General features: G+C 35.2%; 2 protein-coding genes and 1 long non-coding RNA gene across 4 annotated transcripts in view; 1 reads left to right on the top strand and 2 right to left on the bottom strand.

The window, feature by feature from the left end:
* The window catches only part of LOC111498033 (light-inducible protein CPRF2-like), a 6,783-nt gene extending 4,013 nt beyond the window's left edge, over positions 1-2,770 (bottom strand). The window contains exons 1-5 of one of the 2 annotated variants that reach the window (XM_023149088.1): positions 2,282-2,770; positions 2,019-2,115; positions 1,029-1,239; positions 273-348; positions 64-189 (exon numbers count right to left, since the gene is read on the bottom strand). In XM_023149088.1, the coding sequence (XP_023004856.1) occupies positions 64-189; positions 273-348; positions 1,029-1,239; positions 2,019-2,115; positions 2,282-2,728 (957 nt within the window). In that variant the 5' untranslated portion in view covers positions 2,729-2,770. Of the gene's footprint in view, positions 1-63; positions 190-272; positions 349-1,028; positions 1,249-2,018; positions 2,116-2,281 lie in introns of both variants that reach the window. The other variant, XM_023149087.1, reaches the window with a different exon arrangement.
* A 567-nt stretch (positions 2,771-3,337) lies between these two features.
* On the top strand, positions 3,338-3,990 carry LOC111498036. Its single transcript, XR_002720712.1, has 2 exons — positions 3,338-3,572; positions 3,633-3,990. It is a non-coding gene; the product is annotated as an uncharacterized LOC111498036 (long non-coding RNA).
* Positions 3,991-7,776: 3,786 nt separating this feature from the next.
* On the bottom strand, positions 7,777-12,543 carry LOC111498032 (2-dehydro-3-deoxygluconokinase). The gene is made up of 6 exons (XM_023149086.1): positions 12,411-12,543; positions 11,843-12,376; positions 10,357-10,604; positions 9,975-10,266; positions 9,590-9,742; positions 7,777-8,591 (listed from the first exon to the last, which is right to left on the bottom strand). Exons 2-6 carry the CDS (start codon positions 12,203-12,205, stop codon positions 8,205-8,207), a joined length of 1,443 nt encoding a protein of 480 aa, XP_023004854.1. The 5' UTR covers positions 12,206-12,376; positions 12,411-12,543; the 3' UTR covers positions 7,777-8,204.
* Between the last annotated feature and the right edge of the window lie 2,060 nt (positions 12,544-14,603).

Genomic DNA, 14,603 nt, shown 5'->3' on the forward strand with positions numbered 1-14,603 from the left:
AAAAAAAAAAAAAAAAAAAAAAAAAAAAAAAAAAAAAAAAAAAAAAAAAAAACACTGACTAACCTTCGCTCTTAAAGTCTCGATATCAGCTTTCAAAATTCTATTGTCAACAGCTGCATCATCGTACTTTTGATTGACATCCGTGAGACACTTTAACAAAGTAGAGTGATCAACCCTAAGTTGACCAACCTTTAGAAAAGGAACCACATTTAGAAAAAGTTTTAATAAGAAAAATACCCGACAACATATGGAGGGTAAGCACTTTACAGTACCTGGGTCTCAAGGTCATTCAAGTGTGCTTGTTTTCTTCGTCTGGAGCGTCTTGCTGATTCTCTATTTGACAACATCCTAGGCCACCATCAATGTCAAGTGAGTAAAGCTAGGACCGGGTAACAAATTGAGTTGAAGGATTGATATTTCGCTTAGGACCATCTTCCTTTCTCTACTTTATTTATTTACTGATTAGAAACCATAACTCTTTCATTAAGATATGAATATTTACTAAACAAGTAAAAGGACAGAATGGAAGATGAGATATCCTCCTAACCCAAAAACCAATAGAGATCACAAAAACACTCTTCAAGAAGCAATAAGAGTGGATTCTTGTTTTTAAATGCAAAAGTAAATTGAAACATGCTCAACATATGTCTACTCCAAAAAATTACAGAATTGTTTTGGTAAGTGATATTTTTCCAGCACATTCGTTTGGAAGAAGAAACTTCAACTTTTTTCTCTTTCACAAAGGTACAAGGCTATTATGGAGGGGATTTGACAGAAGACACAAGTTAGATCAACAAGTTCTGTACATGACGAACTTACATCATCAAGGATACAACAGCAATACCTTCTCTAAGAATTATAAAGGGTGAAAAACATAATAGAAGAGCAAAAGAGGGAAACAATAATCCGAGTGTGATCATATGTCGATGCTTGAGTCATATTCTCAATCAATACAAATGTGAACAACTGCATAACAAAGGATTAACAATTTGACACAAGCAAGAGCCAGAACAATAAATCAAATTTACCTCCTAGCGCGTCTTGCATCGGAAGGATGCATATTCTCACTGTTTTCAATGTCTCCTTCAAGATCATCATCATCAGACTCATCTCTGGACGATCCACTTGTTGTTTGGGCAGTTTGTAGCCCTTGTTTCTTAGGCATTGCAGGTAAGGATGGGATCCCAAGTGGACTACCATTAGCGTCACTTTCTTTTGTTGAAGTGCCACGATCAGAGCCTAGAGCCACTATAGAGAAAAGGTAAAATTGCAGTAATAGCATACAATGCCAAAGGAAAAAAGAGTTAGATCGGACGCGATACATCAAGCAAAGAGTTCTAACTAATAAAATATAAGATACCCTAAAATATATTGACTATTGTCTTAAGAAAGTTCTTTTCCTTTTCTTTCCTTTTTCTTTTTCTGTTTTATTTTTATAGATGCCGAACTTACATTGAGAATAGTGAAAGAATACAAAGGAGGCTTACAAAAACCACCGCCCAACAATGGGGCCAAAACAACACCTAAAGACCTAAAAAGATAAAAGAAAAAAGGACTCCAAATAATGAGAAACTGAGAGGATCATTACAAAATCCTTTAACATACCAGGAGATGCAAAGAATAATCAAACTGGCATACCAAGAGATGAACAGCATCAATATCAGACAAAGATTTATAAAACTAACGAAAAGTGTCAAGGCATTCAATAGTACCAGAGTGTTCAAAGGGTTTGGCTACTAAAGAAATTACACCACCCTCGGCCAAGAACAATGTACCAACGTTCCCCACAAGAGAAAACAGGAAAACAACATTAAGAAATTTCCATACTTTTGTAAAAAAAAAATTGACTTCACGTACTAGATTTTCTCATATACGAGAGGTTGTTCAATACTTCTACCTACACCAAACGGAAAACGCCCAACGAAAGCCATAGAAGCTATAACTAGATAATGACCCAATGAGCTTAACGACGAATAATGAATATAATAAAATTCGTAGACTGCCTGACCGGAAGCTACCTTGCCCCGGAGCTTGCAAGCCAAATTGAAAACCACTCGACGTTTGCCCACGGTGTTCAGCTGGCTGGACTGGACCTTTGGGTTCCGACGACGAGGCCTGCAATCCCGAACACAAAAATGGCTAAAACAAGTTCACTTTGAAAAGAAACAGATGAAGTTCCTCAATTTCACTTCAACACACAATTAAGAGTGCAGCATTTCAAATCCCAAATTCATCAAAGTACAGTACAACAATCAGTTTCAAAAGATAGAGAAATGATCACCCTCGAGCGAGCCACAGCAGCGCAAGCCATATCAAGCTGATTCTTCAAAAACATACGGTACCGATCAGAATCACTTCGAACCATTTTTGACGGATCCAAAGACGGAATAGGCTGAGACCGATCATGATCACAATCCGCCTTCTTGATCTCCACAATCTCATCATCTTCATCACGCTTCGAAGTCGAAGACTGAGAAGCAGGAGATGCCACATCCACAGGAGAAACCGTCACGCGATTGGAGGTAGTGGAAGGATAACTATTCACAGGGAACGACGAAACTTCCTCGAGAAACCTCTCCAACGCCCACTCGGACAAGCTTCCGTTCATCGCCAAGGAAGGTTCGGGAGATCGGAAAGGAGAATGAGATGGCGGCGAAGACGACGGCGGTGGCGGCGACGACCAGAAGGAACTATCCAAGAGGTCTTCCGATGAGAAGAAAGTGTGCATCGTCGTCGTTGATCCTCAGAGTCCGACTTGTTTTGTTTTCCTCGTTTCGTACGCGCGTTTTCAATGTGTACGACATTTAAGCGGGTTGGGGGCATAATCCGCTGCTTTAGGGACCACCATACTCTACCAATAAAAAACTTCCACGTGTAGCATAAAATCCTCTCTTTTTGTACGGATTATCTAGTTTCTACCTACTTTGAGGGCAAGATTTTGGTTTGGCTAGGGTTGTCTTTTATGATAATTGGAGAACAATCCTATGAGGACAATAATCTCGGCCTCCGCTCATCGACCCGAGTTCAATATAGATACATATAAACGTCATTGCTTCTGACTATTTGCTCGCTATCGATAGTAAATTTTGTAAATAAAGCATAAAAGCCAATCTCATGATTCACTTCTCGAGCACCAAGTGACACATAAGACCAAACGTGGATGATAACGTTATCGACCAAACTTCTATACAATAGACCAACGAGTTAGACTAATTAACTTGATGGGATATTTTAAAATTTTCTTACCCTAGTTGAAGTTCTTGTCAAATCTCGTACTAGTCTACTATAGTAGTGTCTCATCCGAGCCCACAATCTTTTTCTTCATTGCTCTCGGGCAAATATCAATTCTCAATTATAAATTTTTTTCTTCGACATCATTATGTCACATCAGGATGTAAATTTTAGTATCTATCGTGAGATTCCACAACAGTTGGAGAATGGAACGAAACATTGAGTGTGTGGAAATCTCTCTCTAGTATATGCGTTTTAAAAACTTTGAGGGAAAATCGGCTAGCAGTGAGCTTAGGCGGTTACATTTACCCTTTTAATATGCATCACTTTCATTCATATAGGTTCACACATATGTACTTAAAGCTTTAAATATCATGACTTTTATGAAATATATGCATGAGGTTCGACGATTTTTAATTTTCATATATTCATGCATGACTCCAGAAAACGTCATACAATCATCATAAATTTCTCAACCTAGCACTAAGATGTTCTAATTGTGAGCAGACGACAATCCACCATCAAGCTCGTGGTTGTCGTCGATCTTAAGGAGTGCCAAAAGCCGAAGATCCTTGTCATTGCCCATTGCCTTTGCACGCAGTCGCATGATCAGATGGGTGCAGGAGCTCACATGGATAAGAATGGTTGGATGCTCGTAGGAAAAACATATCGGGTCCACAAGAAAGAGAAAGGGACGACCAATTGCGTACCATGAGGATAGACCAAGTGCAAGTGAAAGCAAAATCAAGCATAAAAGATTTTTTTTTGACCATATAGTCTGAGATATTGTAAGATCTCACATCGGTTAAGGAGGATAGTGAAACATTCTTTATAAGAATGTGAAAACATCTTCCTAACAGACATGTTTAAAACTATGAGACTGACGTGTGGATACGTACGAACAATATCTACTACGGGCGGATTTAGGCTGTTACAAATGGTATTAGAGCCAGCAAGGACGCCGGGCCACCAAGGGAGTGGATTGTAAGATCTCATATAGGTTGGAGAGGAGAACGAAACATTCCTTATAAGGGTGTGGAAATCTCTCCCTTACAAACGCATTTTAAAACTGCGAAGCTAACGACGATATGTAACAGATCCATATATTCAGACTAGTTGAACCCAAACTATATACGTACAAAACGAAACTACCCACATATTGAAATTCGTTGAACAAAACAAAAAAAAAAAAAAACAATTCCCAAACATTACTTTTAATTATTTTTTTTATAAGAAAAAACAGTTTTATATTCTCTGTCTCTATCGGTTCTTCATGCGAAAAAACAAACAAACTAAACAAAAACGGGTTTTCTTTCTCATACTAAGCTCACAAAATTACCTCTCATTCGCCTTTCACTCGGTTTCTTTGCCTCGTAAACGAACCAAAAACAACAACAATCTTCCAAAATCGAAGCTCACGAGCGGGACTAAAGAGTTAGAACGTAAAACTTTATCTCTCTCAGTGAAAATTTCTACCTACTGAGGGGAATGAAGCCTGGTCCGATATCATTTCAACAGAACGACATGAGCGATGAGATCAGTCAAGTTTCACGTGGATGACATCGAGCCAAACAACATTCCCCTCAACAAACAGTAGAGCGAGAGAGAGAGAGAGAATCTAGAAATAAGAGAGTAGAGAGAGAAAATAAGCCATGCATTTGGAGAATTAGGCATGGAGGTACCCTTCTATACATATAGACGTAAAGGAGAGACGAGAGAAGATTCTCTTTTGGGGTCACATGAGCAGCAAAATGCTACCACTTTTTTGCATATTGCACACATCAAGACATATGGGCTTTTGAGTTTTTGTACGTTTCTTTCTTTACTCTTTTTTTTTTCTTACTTTTTATCATCGTTCATACAACTTTATATTCGTGTTAAAAAAGCATTTAGAGTTCAAAAATTTAGGGTTTAAACACTTCGAGATCTATTAGACACAAAATTAAAAGTTGGGTTCTTTTCGACTTATGTAAATCTTTTAAGTGGTTGTTTGATCAAAAGCGTGTTCTTCAGGTCTTTCTTGTTCGTTTTGATTCTTTTTATATTCCACTCTGTTAAAGTCAACTATATTAATATAGCTTTTATTATACTTTGAATTATTTGCAAATTATTATGATGCTCCTCTTCAGATTAGTTGGAGCATATATCTTAGTGGTTAAGGAATATCTATCTTTTTCAAAAGAGCATGAATCTTCATCATGAAATAGTTACATTTTAAAAGCGATATCTAGACCCAAACAACTTAAACACGCCTAATTAACCTAGACATTTTGTTGTTTATATAAGTCAAAGGTTGAGTGTAAAATATTGCACTTTGACATTTTTCTACCTCGATTGAGGTGGAGTCAATGTCTAGTTTAGGTTCGTATGATTTTTTTTTTTTTGTAGTAGCAAATGCATATAGTATCAGAGCCAGACACCAGCCATATGTCAGTGAGGATGTTGGACTTTGAAAAGGGATGGATTGTAAGATCCCATATCAAAGCCAGACACCAGACAATATGTCAGTGAGGATGTTGGGCTTCGAAAAGGGATGAATTGTAAGATCCCACATCGATTGGAGAGAGAAACGAGTGTCAACAAGGATGCTAAACCTCGAAAGGGGTGAATTGTGAGATTTCACATCGATTGAAGAGAGGAACGAGTGTCAGCAAGAACGCAGGGCCCTAAAGGAAACCTCTCCCTGGCATACACGTTTTAAAAACTTTGAAGAAAAGTGCAAAACAAAAAGGACAATATCTACTAGCAGTAAGGTTGGGCTATTACATTTTCGTTAAAAACACATATATGAAACAAAGATGCATTATATGAACGAATAAGTTATTGATTTGTTTTATTCGTGGGTATCGAAGTAAAGGAAGTAGGTAATGTTTGGCACTTGAGAAAAAGAAAAAGTGGGGGAAGTGGAGAACCTTCATCAAATGATGGGTAGCATATGCATACACAATTGGATGCCAAGCTTATATTCCAAGCTTTCAAACACACAAGCTCAAGAACTATAAATATGGTAAAGCTATTTTGCAGGGACCAATGGCACACACAAAAAGAAGTTAAAAAAAGTAAAGTGGAATGTAAAGTTCTATGAGTGACATGTTTTATGATTTGAAATGGACTTTGTTTTCTCAAACATATCTATCACTTTTCTTTCTTCTTTTCAGTAAGATTTTCTTAATGCTTTTCTTTAGCACGGTTGAGCGTGAATGTAAAGATTTTGTGACAAAAATTAAAAACAGATGCTAAAGTACGAATTATGAATTGAATTAAGTAAGCATTGAATATATATATATAATCAATGACTTGAAAAGATTAGACAACTCTACGTTATATGACAAACAAGCGAATGATTATTGAAATGAAAGTAAAGATCAAATAAAGTATGTGATAGGATAATACCGAAAACAATACCTCAACTAAAGTGAATAGGCATGAATGAAGATCATACATCCACCAAAGCCAAGAAGTCATGCTATGATAGGTCAAATCTTATGTTGAGTTTAACTCAAACGATTGATGAGGAGATGCGTCATCATGAGCCAAACGAACTTGAATAATCACCGATATGAAAAGTTTTCACATACTCCTATTAATCGATTATCACATCAACATCTTTTTAAAATAGGATAGGACGTACGAGCATTAAATAATTACTTTTTTCCAAAGAACACTTGACTTTAAAAATTAACAAAGTCGTGAACCTTAATGCTAAGTGCAGACAAGATTTATGAATTATGAATAGAGGTACATAGATGAACTTAGACCATATCCAAATGAGAGTCATCCTAAAAATAGAATGACTAAAAGAAATTTAAAAGAATGGAATGTTGAGTTAGTAAAATCTAAATTCAAATCCTAATCCATATTCTAGACATGGGTCGTTACAACTGAGTAAAACCCGTCTTTACGTGCTCACTTTAGCTCCAACATGGTAAGTCGACTATTAAGTTCCTAAGTAGACATGTGATCGAGTTTCGATAGTCATGTAAGGATCCTATTCAAAAATAAACTCCAAGCCGATCTCTTCATTTCACTGTTCAAAGAACTTTAGTTACTACTTTTAATGTTCACTCACATGGTGGCTTCCTTGTATTTTCTATGACAAAAAAATCCTGAGAGTTATATATGAGAAGCTTTTGTTCTTTCAATTATGATATCAGCAAGTTTATCTCTTTGTCCTGCAATGAGAAAGCAAGAATCAAAGTGCTTTTGGAGTACTTTGACAGTAATGTTAAACAAAACACTAATGAGAAAAGGTACCATTTATAATCTAAATGGCTATCTATTTCAAACTCTCAGAGACAATTTTAGTATGCAATCATACAGATTTTGAATGGTTTTAGTACCCAACAAAACAATCTCCTGCACCTGCACCTGCGGTTGAGCCCAATTTCTATGACAGGGAAAAAAGTGTTAAAAGAAGACAAATTTGAGTATGATGAATTACCTTTAACAAAAGCTTCGAGTCATCGAACATATCTATTCAAACAAGTCGAATAAACAGCTTTAAGAACAGAAACGATTTCATTGATGAATGATGAACGAAGTGACGGAGTAAAAAACTCCCAAACCTAAAAGAATTCACAAGAAAGTTCTCCAATTTGAAATGGAAAAAGGGTATTTATATTTACACAAATGCACAGTCCCAAAGAAAATTGGTTTTAGAGCCATCCACACTGTTTATAAATCATTCAAACTAAGAACTTGTTTAAGAACGCATACAACTAGTTCAAGACAACAGCAAATTTGATTACATTCCGACCTAATGATAACATTAAAGAAGAAAAAAAAAAAAAGACTTACATCTTCGTATGCCGAAAAGAAGAGATTGTTTGAAGCCAAAGAATGCCTCCTGTTAATCCCACAGCAGTTCTTGGCTGCTAGAAGAAGATTCCACAAACAATCATCTATGAATCTAATTCATCATCAAACTTGTTTTTTACCTTTCATAGAAACGTAACTGTAACTAAAAGTTAATTCTAAGACGTCAATTTTCTTTCATATTGTGCATGTTCTAGCATAGGCAGCAATCTAGACAGCATCTTATGCAACACAACGTAATTTACCGGTCGGTTGTCTCCATTGACATCTGATTTTGACATTATTGTTATCTCTTGAGAATCCAAATTTTCACTGAACAGTTCATTCCAAAAGTCATTGTCTTCGTTGATATTTGCTTTCATCATAAGTTCTAATACTTTTTCCAAGGTTGCAACACTCCTACCAGCACCACAACCCATGGCTGTAGCAGCACCCACAGCATTCGCAATTGTTAGTGTGTCCAAGGTTGGCAAATTGTGTATATAACCATAGGCAATTGCTGCTACGAAGCTATCTCCACATCCAACAGTGTCAACAACATTCACCTTATTCACAAGTAGATAAGCTACATTTAGCAGTTATAGCACGCACTAGGTGAAAAAAACTTTCAAGAATGCAAATAAATATATTTTTTTTATAGGAAACATAAACCATTTCATCGATCGATGTATGAAACAGATACAAAAGGAAATCCAATCAGAGATAATTACGAATGGAAAAAAATGAATCCAAGTTAGAGCAAGATAATTACAAAGACATTCCAATCTAAACTGATGGCATCAGTAGAATAATTAGGAAACAACCTATGTTGAGCACTTCGTTGAGGCCGTAAACGGTACAAAACCACAAAAAAGAACAATAACAAGTACAAAACCCCATCAGGGTAGAAGTTAGAAACATTTTTAGGCTAGTAAAGGTGTGATATTCATTAGCGATGGAGTATGGCAATAGGAGTTGGTTATAAATAAAGGGTGTGGGGAGGATGACTTAGGGAGAAATTGTGGGTGTTTAGTCTCGAGTGTACTTAGGTGGGAAGGGTCCAAGTACCAGAATGTAGATGTGGATGTTTATTTAGGCTTGATATACTCGAGAGGAAACGCTCCCAGTTTCTTGAACTACTTGAATATTCTACTGGATTTTTTCCCTTCAATATTGCTTCTATTTCCATATTCCATTTTAATTCTCTATTTTCTATTAAGATAATTCTCCAGAACCAAGGGGTCGACTGAAAGGGTAGTGGAGTTACATGGTTACTGTGTACATCAGGTGATTCACGTCGAGATTTTAGTGGGAATCGTCACAAACTAGCCATGTAACTCCACTACCCTTTCAGTCACAAGCCATCAAAAACAAAGACCATCTAAACTTGTCCACAACAAAAACAAACTAAAAAAGAGCTCCATTCAACGGAAACATCACAAACTAGGCTATAATTAACATCTCCACAAACAAAAGTCACAAACTATTCATAGACATCAAGGAAATAACCTGAAAAATAATGTTAAGAAATTGGATGGAAGCATACGGAACATTAATCTAATACCTTGAACGCAGGTGCACAAGCGATGCCCGTCTTAGTTATCAATATCGAACCTCTCGGACCCATTTTGACAATAACCCACTTTGTACGCACACCTTTCTTTAGCAACTCCTTCCCTGCTAGTATTGGATCCTTTAAGCCAGTCAGGGACTCAGCCTGTGAAATGAATTAAAAATAGATTTAATTCAGCAATATTTTGTGAATTGTTATGCTAAACAGTTTCTAAAAAGATTATGCATGAAATTTAAATGGACAACAAATGTTTTCTTTAATGGAAACTGAGCTATAACGGAAGGAATGAGAGAATACAACAAGACATCTTTTATTATATGCTTACAACTGAATGAAGAACATCTCGTATGATACTTAAATGAATTAAGAAGTTTACCTCGTCAGACGTTAGAAGTAGAGCATCACTCATACTCAAGAAATGGCCTAAAGCACTTATTTCATCAGGAGTACCAACAGACAAGCTCTTTCCACGTGGTCCAGGATCAAAAAAGATCGACGTTCCAACCTCCAACGCATATTTTACAATTGAAATAATGAAGTTAGGTGTGAGTTCATCAAAGCCATAACCATTACAAAACAGGACCTTTGACCGTCTAACAGTCGTCTTAATCTCTCCAGATAGTTCGTTAATCCAGCTGAAAGCAGGCTCCTTAGAGAAATCAGCTCGACTGAAAAAAAAAATGAAGAAAAGATTCATATAAGAGTTAAATTCACTTAACATGTTATTCTTTTTTTTCTTTTCTTTTTTTGGCTTGTACCTGCAAAAACCATGTCTTTGTAGTGGATCCACCAGAACCCAACATAGAAGAGTCTCATAAGAGGTCTTAGAACTGGCAACATGACTAACATTACTCATTCCAACAGTAGAAATTCCTTCATCATGAAGTACATCAAGAAGAAATTGGCCATAGATTTCATTTCCCACATGACCAATTGTAGCACACCGAAGTCCCAATCTAGCAGCCGCTATTGCCATATTGCAGTTGCCGCCTGCTTCCCAATACCGCTGTCATACAGAACCACATACTCGATTAGAGATTAAAATATATAATTTTTCAGAGAACGACGATAAAAGGCAAAGGAATTGTTTGCTTGGCCAAGAAAAACTTTAATCTGAGACTGAAACAGTATGATCATGTGAAACTGTTGGTTCGATATGTGGTTTGGAAAGTATGATCATCTTAAACTGTGAAAACCTTACAAGTACTTCTCTTTAACTCAAAGAAATTTTCCGATCGTCCCTACACTTCAACTTGCTGCCTTATAAATCAAGCTTGCCCGATTAAATCATAACTTTTAATCTCATTGAGGCACTCATTGTCTAGTGTTCTTTGCCCTTCCCACTTTTTCTGGTTCTATAGATAACGGTGTCCTATAGGTTAGAAATGCTATACTCAATAAATTATGGGGTCAAGAGTCTTTGAAAATACACCTTCCTACCGAGACAATCCCTTGTAGAATTAGGATTACGACCAACATTTCCTGTTAGAAAACTAACAAAGTTAATGGAAAATCATCTTGTAACTATTTAAGAAGCATAGCCTGCAACATACCCCTATATGCAGCGGACAATAGTTTAAGGTGAAGCTTATATCAAGACAATGTATGAACAATATCGATGCAAAACAAATACCATGTCATAGTATTGGAATGAGCAGTAATTTCAACCGTTCTCCCATTCACTATAACGACACGTTCATAGAGCTTTCACAGGAATTATTGGAATGAGCAGAATAGAAGAATTTTCAGCGAAAATGACAGATGCATTGAAGTTATGGTCGAACACATCAGTTTTCTGGCTTTAAACTAGTGTAAACATGTTCCATCTTTTAATAACTATAGTTCAGACTTTCTTACATCCAATTGGAAAAAAAAAATTGTAACTTCAACTGGATGAGATTTCTTCTTTGTTTTTTTTTTTTTTTCCATTTTTTTTCTTAAACGTTTCATACTATCAATGATATTGTTTCCTACCCAATAAGGAATTATAACTACGTGACCCAAATACCTTACACAATTAAGAAAAGGGCATGAAAACCACACAAATTACGGACCAAATTCAGCCAAATCACATTCATAAACTCCCAGGTAATGTAGTGAAATCAAGTGTTAGTAAGAATTCAAACAACGAACAACTTACTTAAAATCCTCAACTCCACGAACAACAGCTTATTGAAATAACAAAAGTGATGGGGCTCCATTTACAAAACAGGAAAAAGCCGGCTAAGAACAACAAAAACAAACCTTATCAGGAGGCGAGGAGGACAGGCGTTCCATATACGCCTTGCGCTCATCGTCATCTTCTGGAGGTAAATTAGGAACATTAAGCACAATATCGACACAAAGATTTCCAAGAGTAGCAACATCTATATCCTTGGCATTAGCGCTCCTGAATTTAGAAACCGCCGCACCCTCATTCGAGAAATTGAAGGAGCTCGCAAAATGCTTAGGCTCCGATACTTCAACCTTTTTGCAGCAAAGAAAAAACCGACTGGGTTTTGGAGAAATCGAAGGACGAACCCCAAAACTCCGATATAAGCCAGGACGAGAAGGAAGTCCGGTGAAGCAATGGACAGAAGAATCGAGAGAAACAGCGGTTAGCGGCATTCGGACGGGAGTTAAAGACGAAGAGCGAGGAAATTAGCTTTGTGGGTTGGTGGGTTTCAAGCAGGAAGATGAGAAACAAGAGGAAAGGGATGGAATTTGAAGTTCGACATACCGAATCAACCAAAATTATCCGCGAAATTGGTTCTTTCGGATTTATTCCTTCATGGGATCCAATGGCCACTCCAAACGGCTCTCTCAGAGCATCTGATTGATACCGCTAATCCTTTGCCTATCGTTCACAAATGCTTATTGTCAATGAGCCAAGAGCCAAGAACCAAGAGCCCCTTGCTTCACCAGCAGGCCACGACCTACGACCCGCCCCCAAAACTCACAAAGATTTCTGGTTTAGACGGAAGATCATAGAGTAAATAAGAAACCTTTCTCTAAAACCTTTTTTTTTATATTTTTTTAAAATATTTTTTTAAATGAAACTACAGACAGAGATTATACTTCGGATTACCTCCCAATTCCTAATCTCGTTTAATATAAATATATTTTTAACCTACATTAAAAAGAATTAATTAATTAATTTTGAAATTTTTGTTGTATATTTTTAAATTTTTAATTTTTGGTTTATTATTTTTTTATAACTTTTTAATAAAACTTATATTAAAAAAATAAAAGAATAATAAATACAAAAAAATTAGAGGACCATAAATAATATTATTGAAACAGTAATTTCTTAACTTAGGCTGCCAATTGAATTGACTTTGTGGTCGTGCTACCCGTCGGCCGAAGCTAAGCACTTAAAAAGCGCACTAAGAAAGGTTGCTTCTGTCAGCCTTTTTGTGCAATAGTCTACCAGTAGCATATGAGAGGGTTACTGTACATACAAAAGTCTTCCCGTGTTTACATAACCTTTTTACCAGTCAAATAGTACAACAAGGAAATTACACATCTCGTTACATAGCTCTAGAACATCCTCATCGTCAACTGGGTAGCTAAAGTAGCATCTGAAAATACATACAAAAAATTATTTCGCCTAATTTTTAAATTTAATTATCTTTTTTTTCAAATTCAAAATATTACCAAAATTTTAGAATAAAAAATATATATCTTACATGAAATGTTTTTTTTTTTTAATATAGGTAAAGATAGAATATAATAGAAAGTTTATACCCATCAACTTTACTTAAATTAATAATTAATATATTATTTTAGAAAAAAAAATGGTCAAATAATTATCCATTTTAGAAGGGGCGCCTATAAATTGTTGGGTGAGTAAAGACAAAACATGTTGGAAATACTCGTGTTGATTTGTGAGGATAGTTTTCACTATTGGAAGTGACGAGCGAATGACGTAACCATATCGTATGAAATTGTCAAAGCCATTAGATACCGAATCCAAAGTAGGTGAGAAACAAAGTCGTGGATAATCAACTAAGAGTATTATTAGTGGTTTCATCAAAGACTTGATAGCACCTTATCTTACCAAAATTTACATATGGTTGGGATGAACTCTGTGTGTTCTTTGGTGGGTAGCTCGGATTTGACATTTTTAATATCAATTTATTGTATACTTTAAATATGTTTACGACACTAACTCTGATTTGACATAAAAAACAAGTTTATTTCTGAAAGATAATTAGTTTAAATGCATCGAATACTAACAGTTAGCTAGAAAAAAAAAAAGCAAATCGGTGATCGAGATCTTAAAATGGTTGGTCATGAGTGGAATTAATGCAATAATTATATCATTTAAAATAAAATGAGTGGAGGTGTATCGTAAAAATAGTGAAGATCGAATCATCGACCTTTTGAATTATAATTAATATCTTATTTATTCAGCTATGCATTTTATTTTAAATATATGTATTTATGTACAAATTTTCAAAACAATTTAATTAGATAAATTTATTTATTTTATTTAAATTTTGACGTAAAAATATCTTTTATATTAAATAAAGAATATCTATGACTATATAAAAAATAAAGATTCTTCATCTCAAAAGGTACGTTCATATCTTTAACCTGATCAATTTTTATACAAGAACTTGAACGTCGATGTAGGTAAAGGATGCTAATAATGTCACGAACAAGACATTAAAATAATTTCTTTCTTATTTTAAAAAATAATAATAATAATAAAAACTCCGGCAATATTTTGATTAACAAAATATAAAATTTCGATAATACCTTTAAACTTTTAAAAAAGTATAAAAAAAATAATTTTATCAATTTTTAATGGAAACCGTTAAAATACTTGTTTCAAAAATACTAACTTTAAAAAGTTTTATTACTATCATAACACTTTTTTAAAAATTCTAAGATATTTTTTAAACAAAATAATAGCGATTTCTATTCAAAACTAACCGTAAAGATATTTTAACAACTTAGATTTGTTCGGGATTTTTTTTTTTTTTTTTTTTTTTTTTTTTTTTTTTTTTTTTTTTTTTTT

The sequence above is a fragment of the Cucurbita maxima genome, unplaced genomic scaffold, assembly GCF_002738345.1.
Source record: "Cucurbita maxima cultivar Rimu unplaced genomic scaffold, Cmax_1.0 Cma_Scf00024, whole genome shotgun sequence".
Classification (NCBI taxonomy): domain Eukaryota; kingdom Viridiplantae; phylum Streptophyta; class Magnoliopsida; order Cucurbitales; family Cucurbitaceae; genus Cucurbita; species Cucurbita maxima.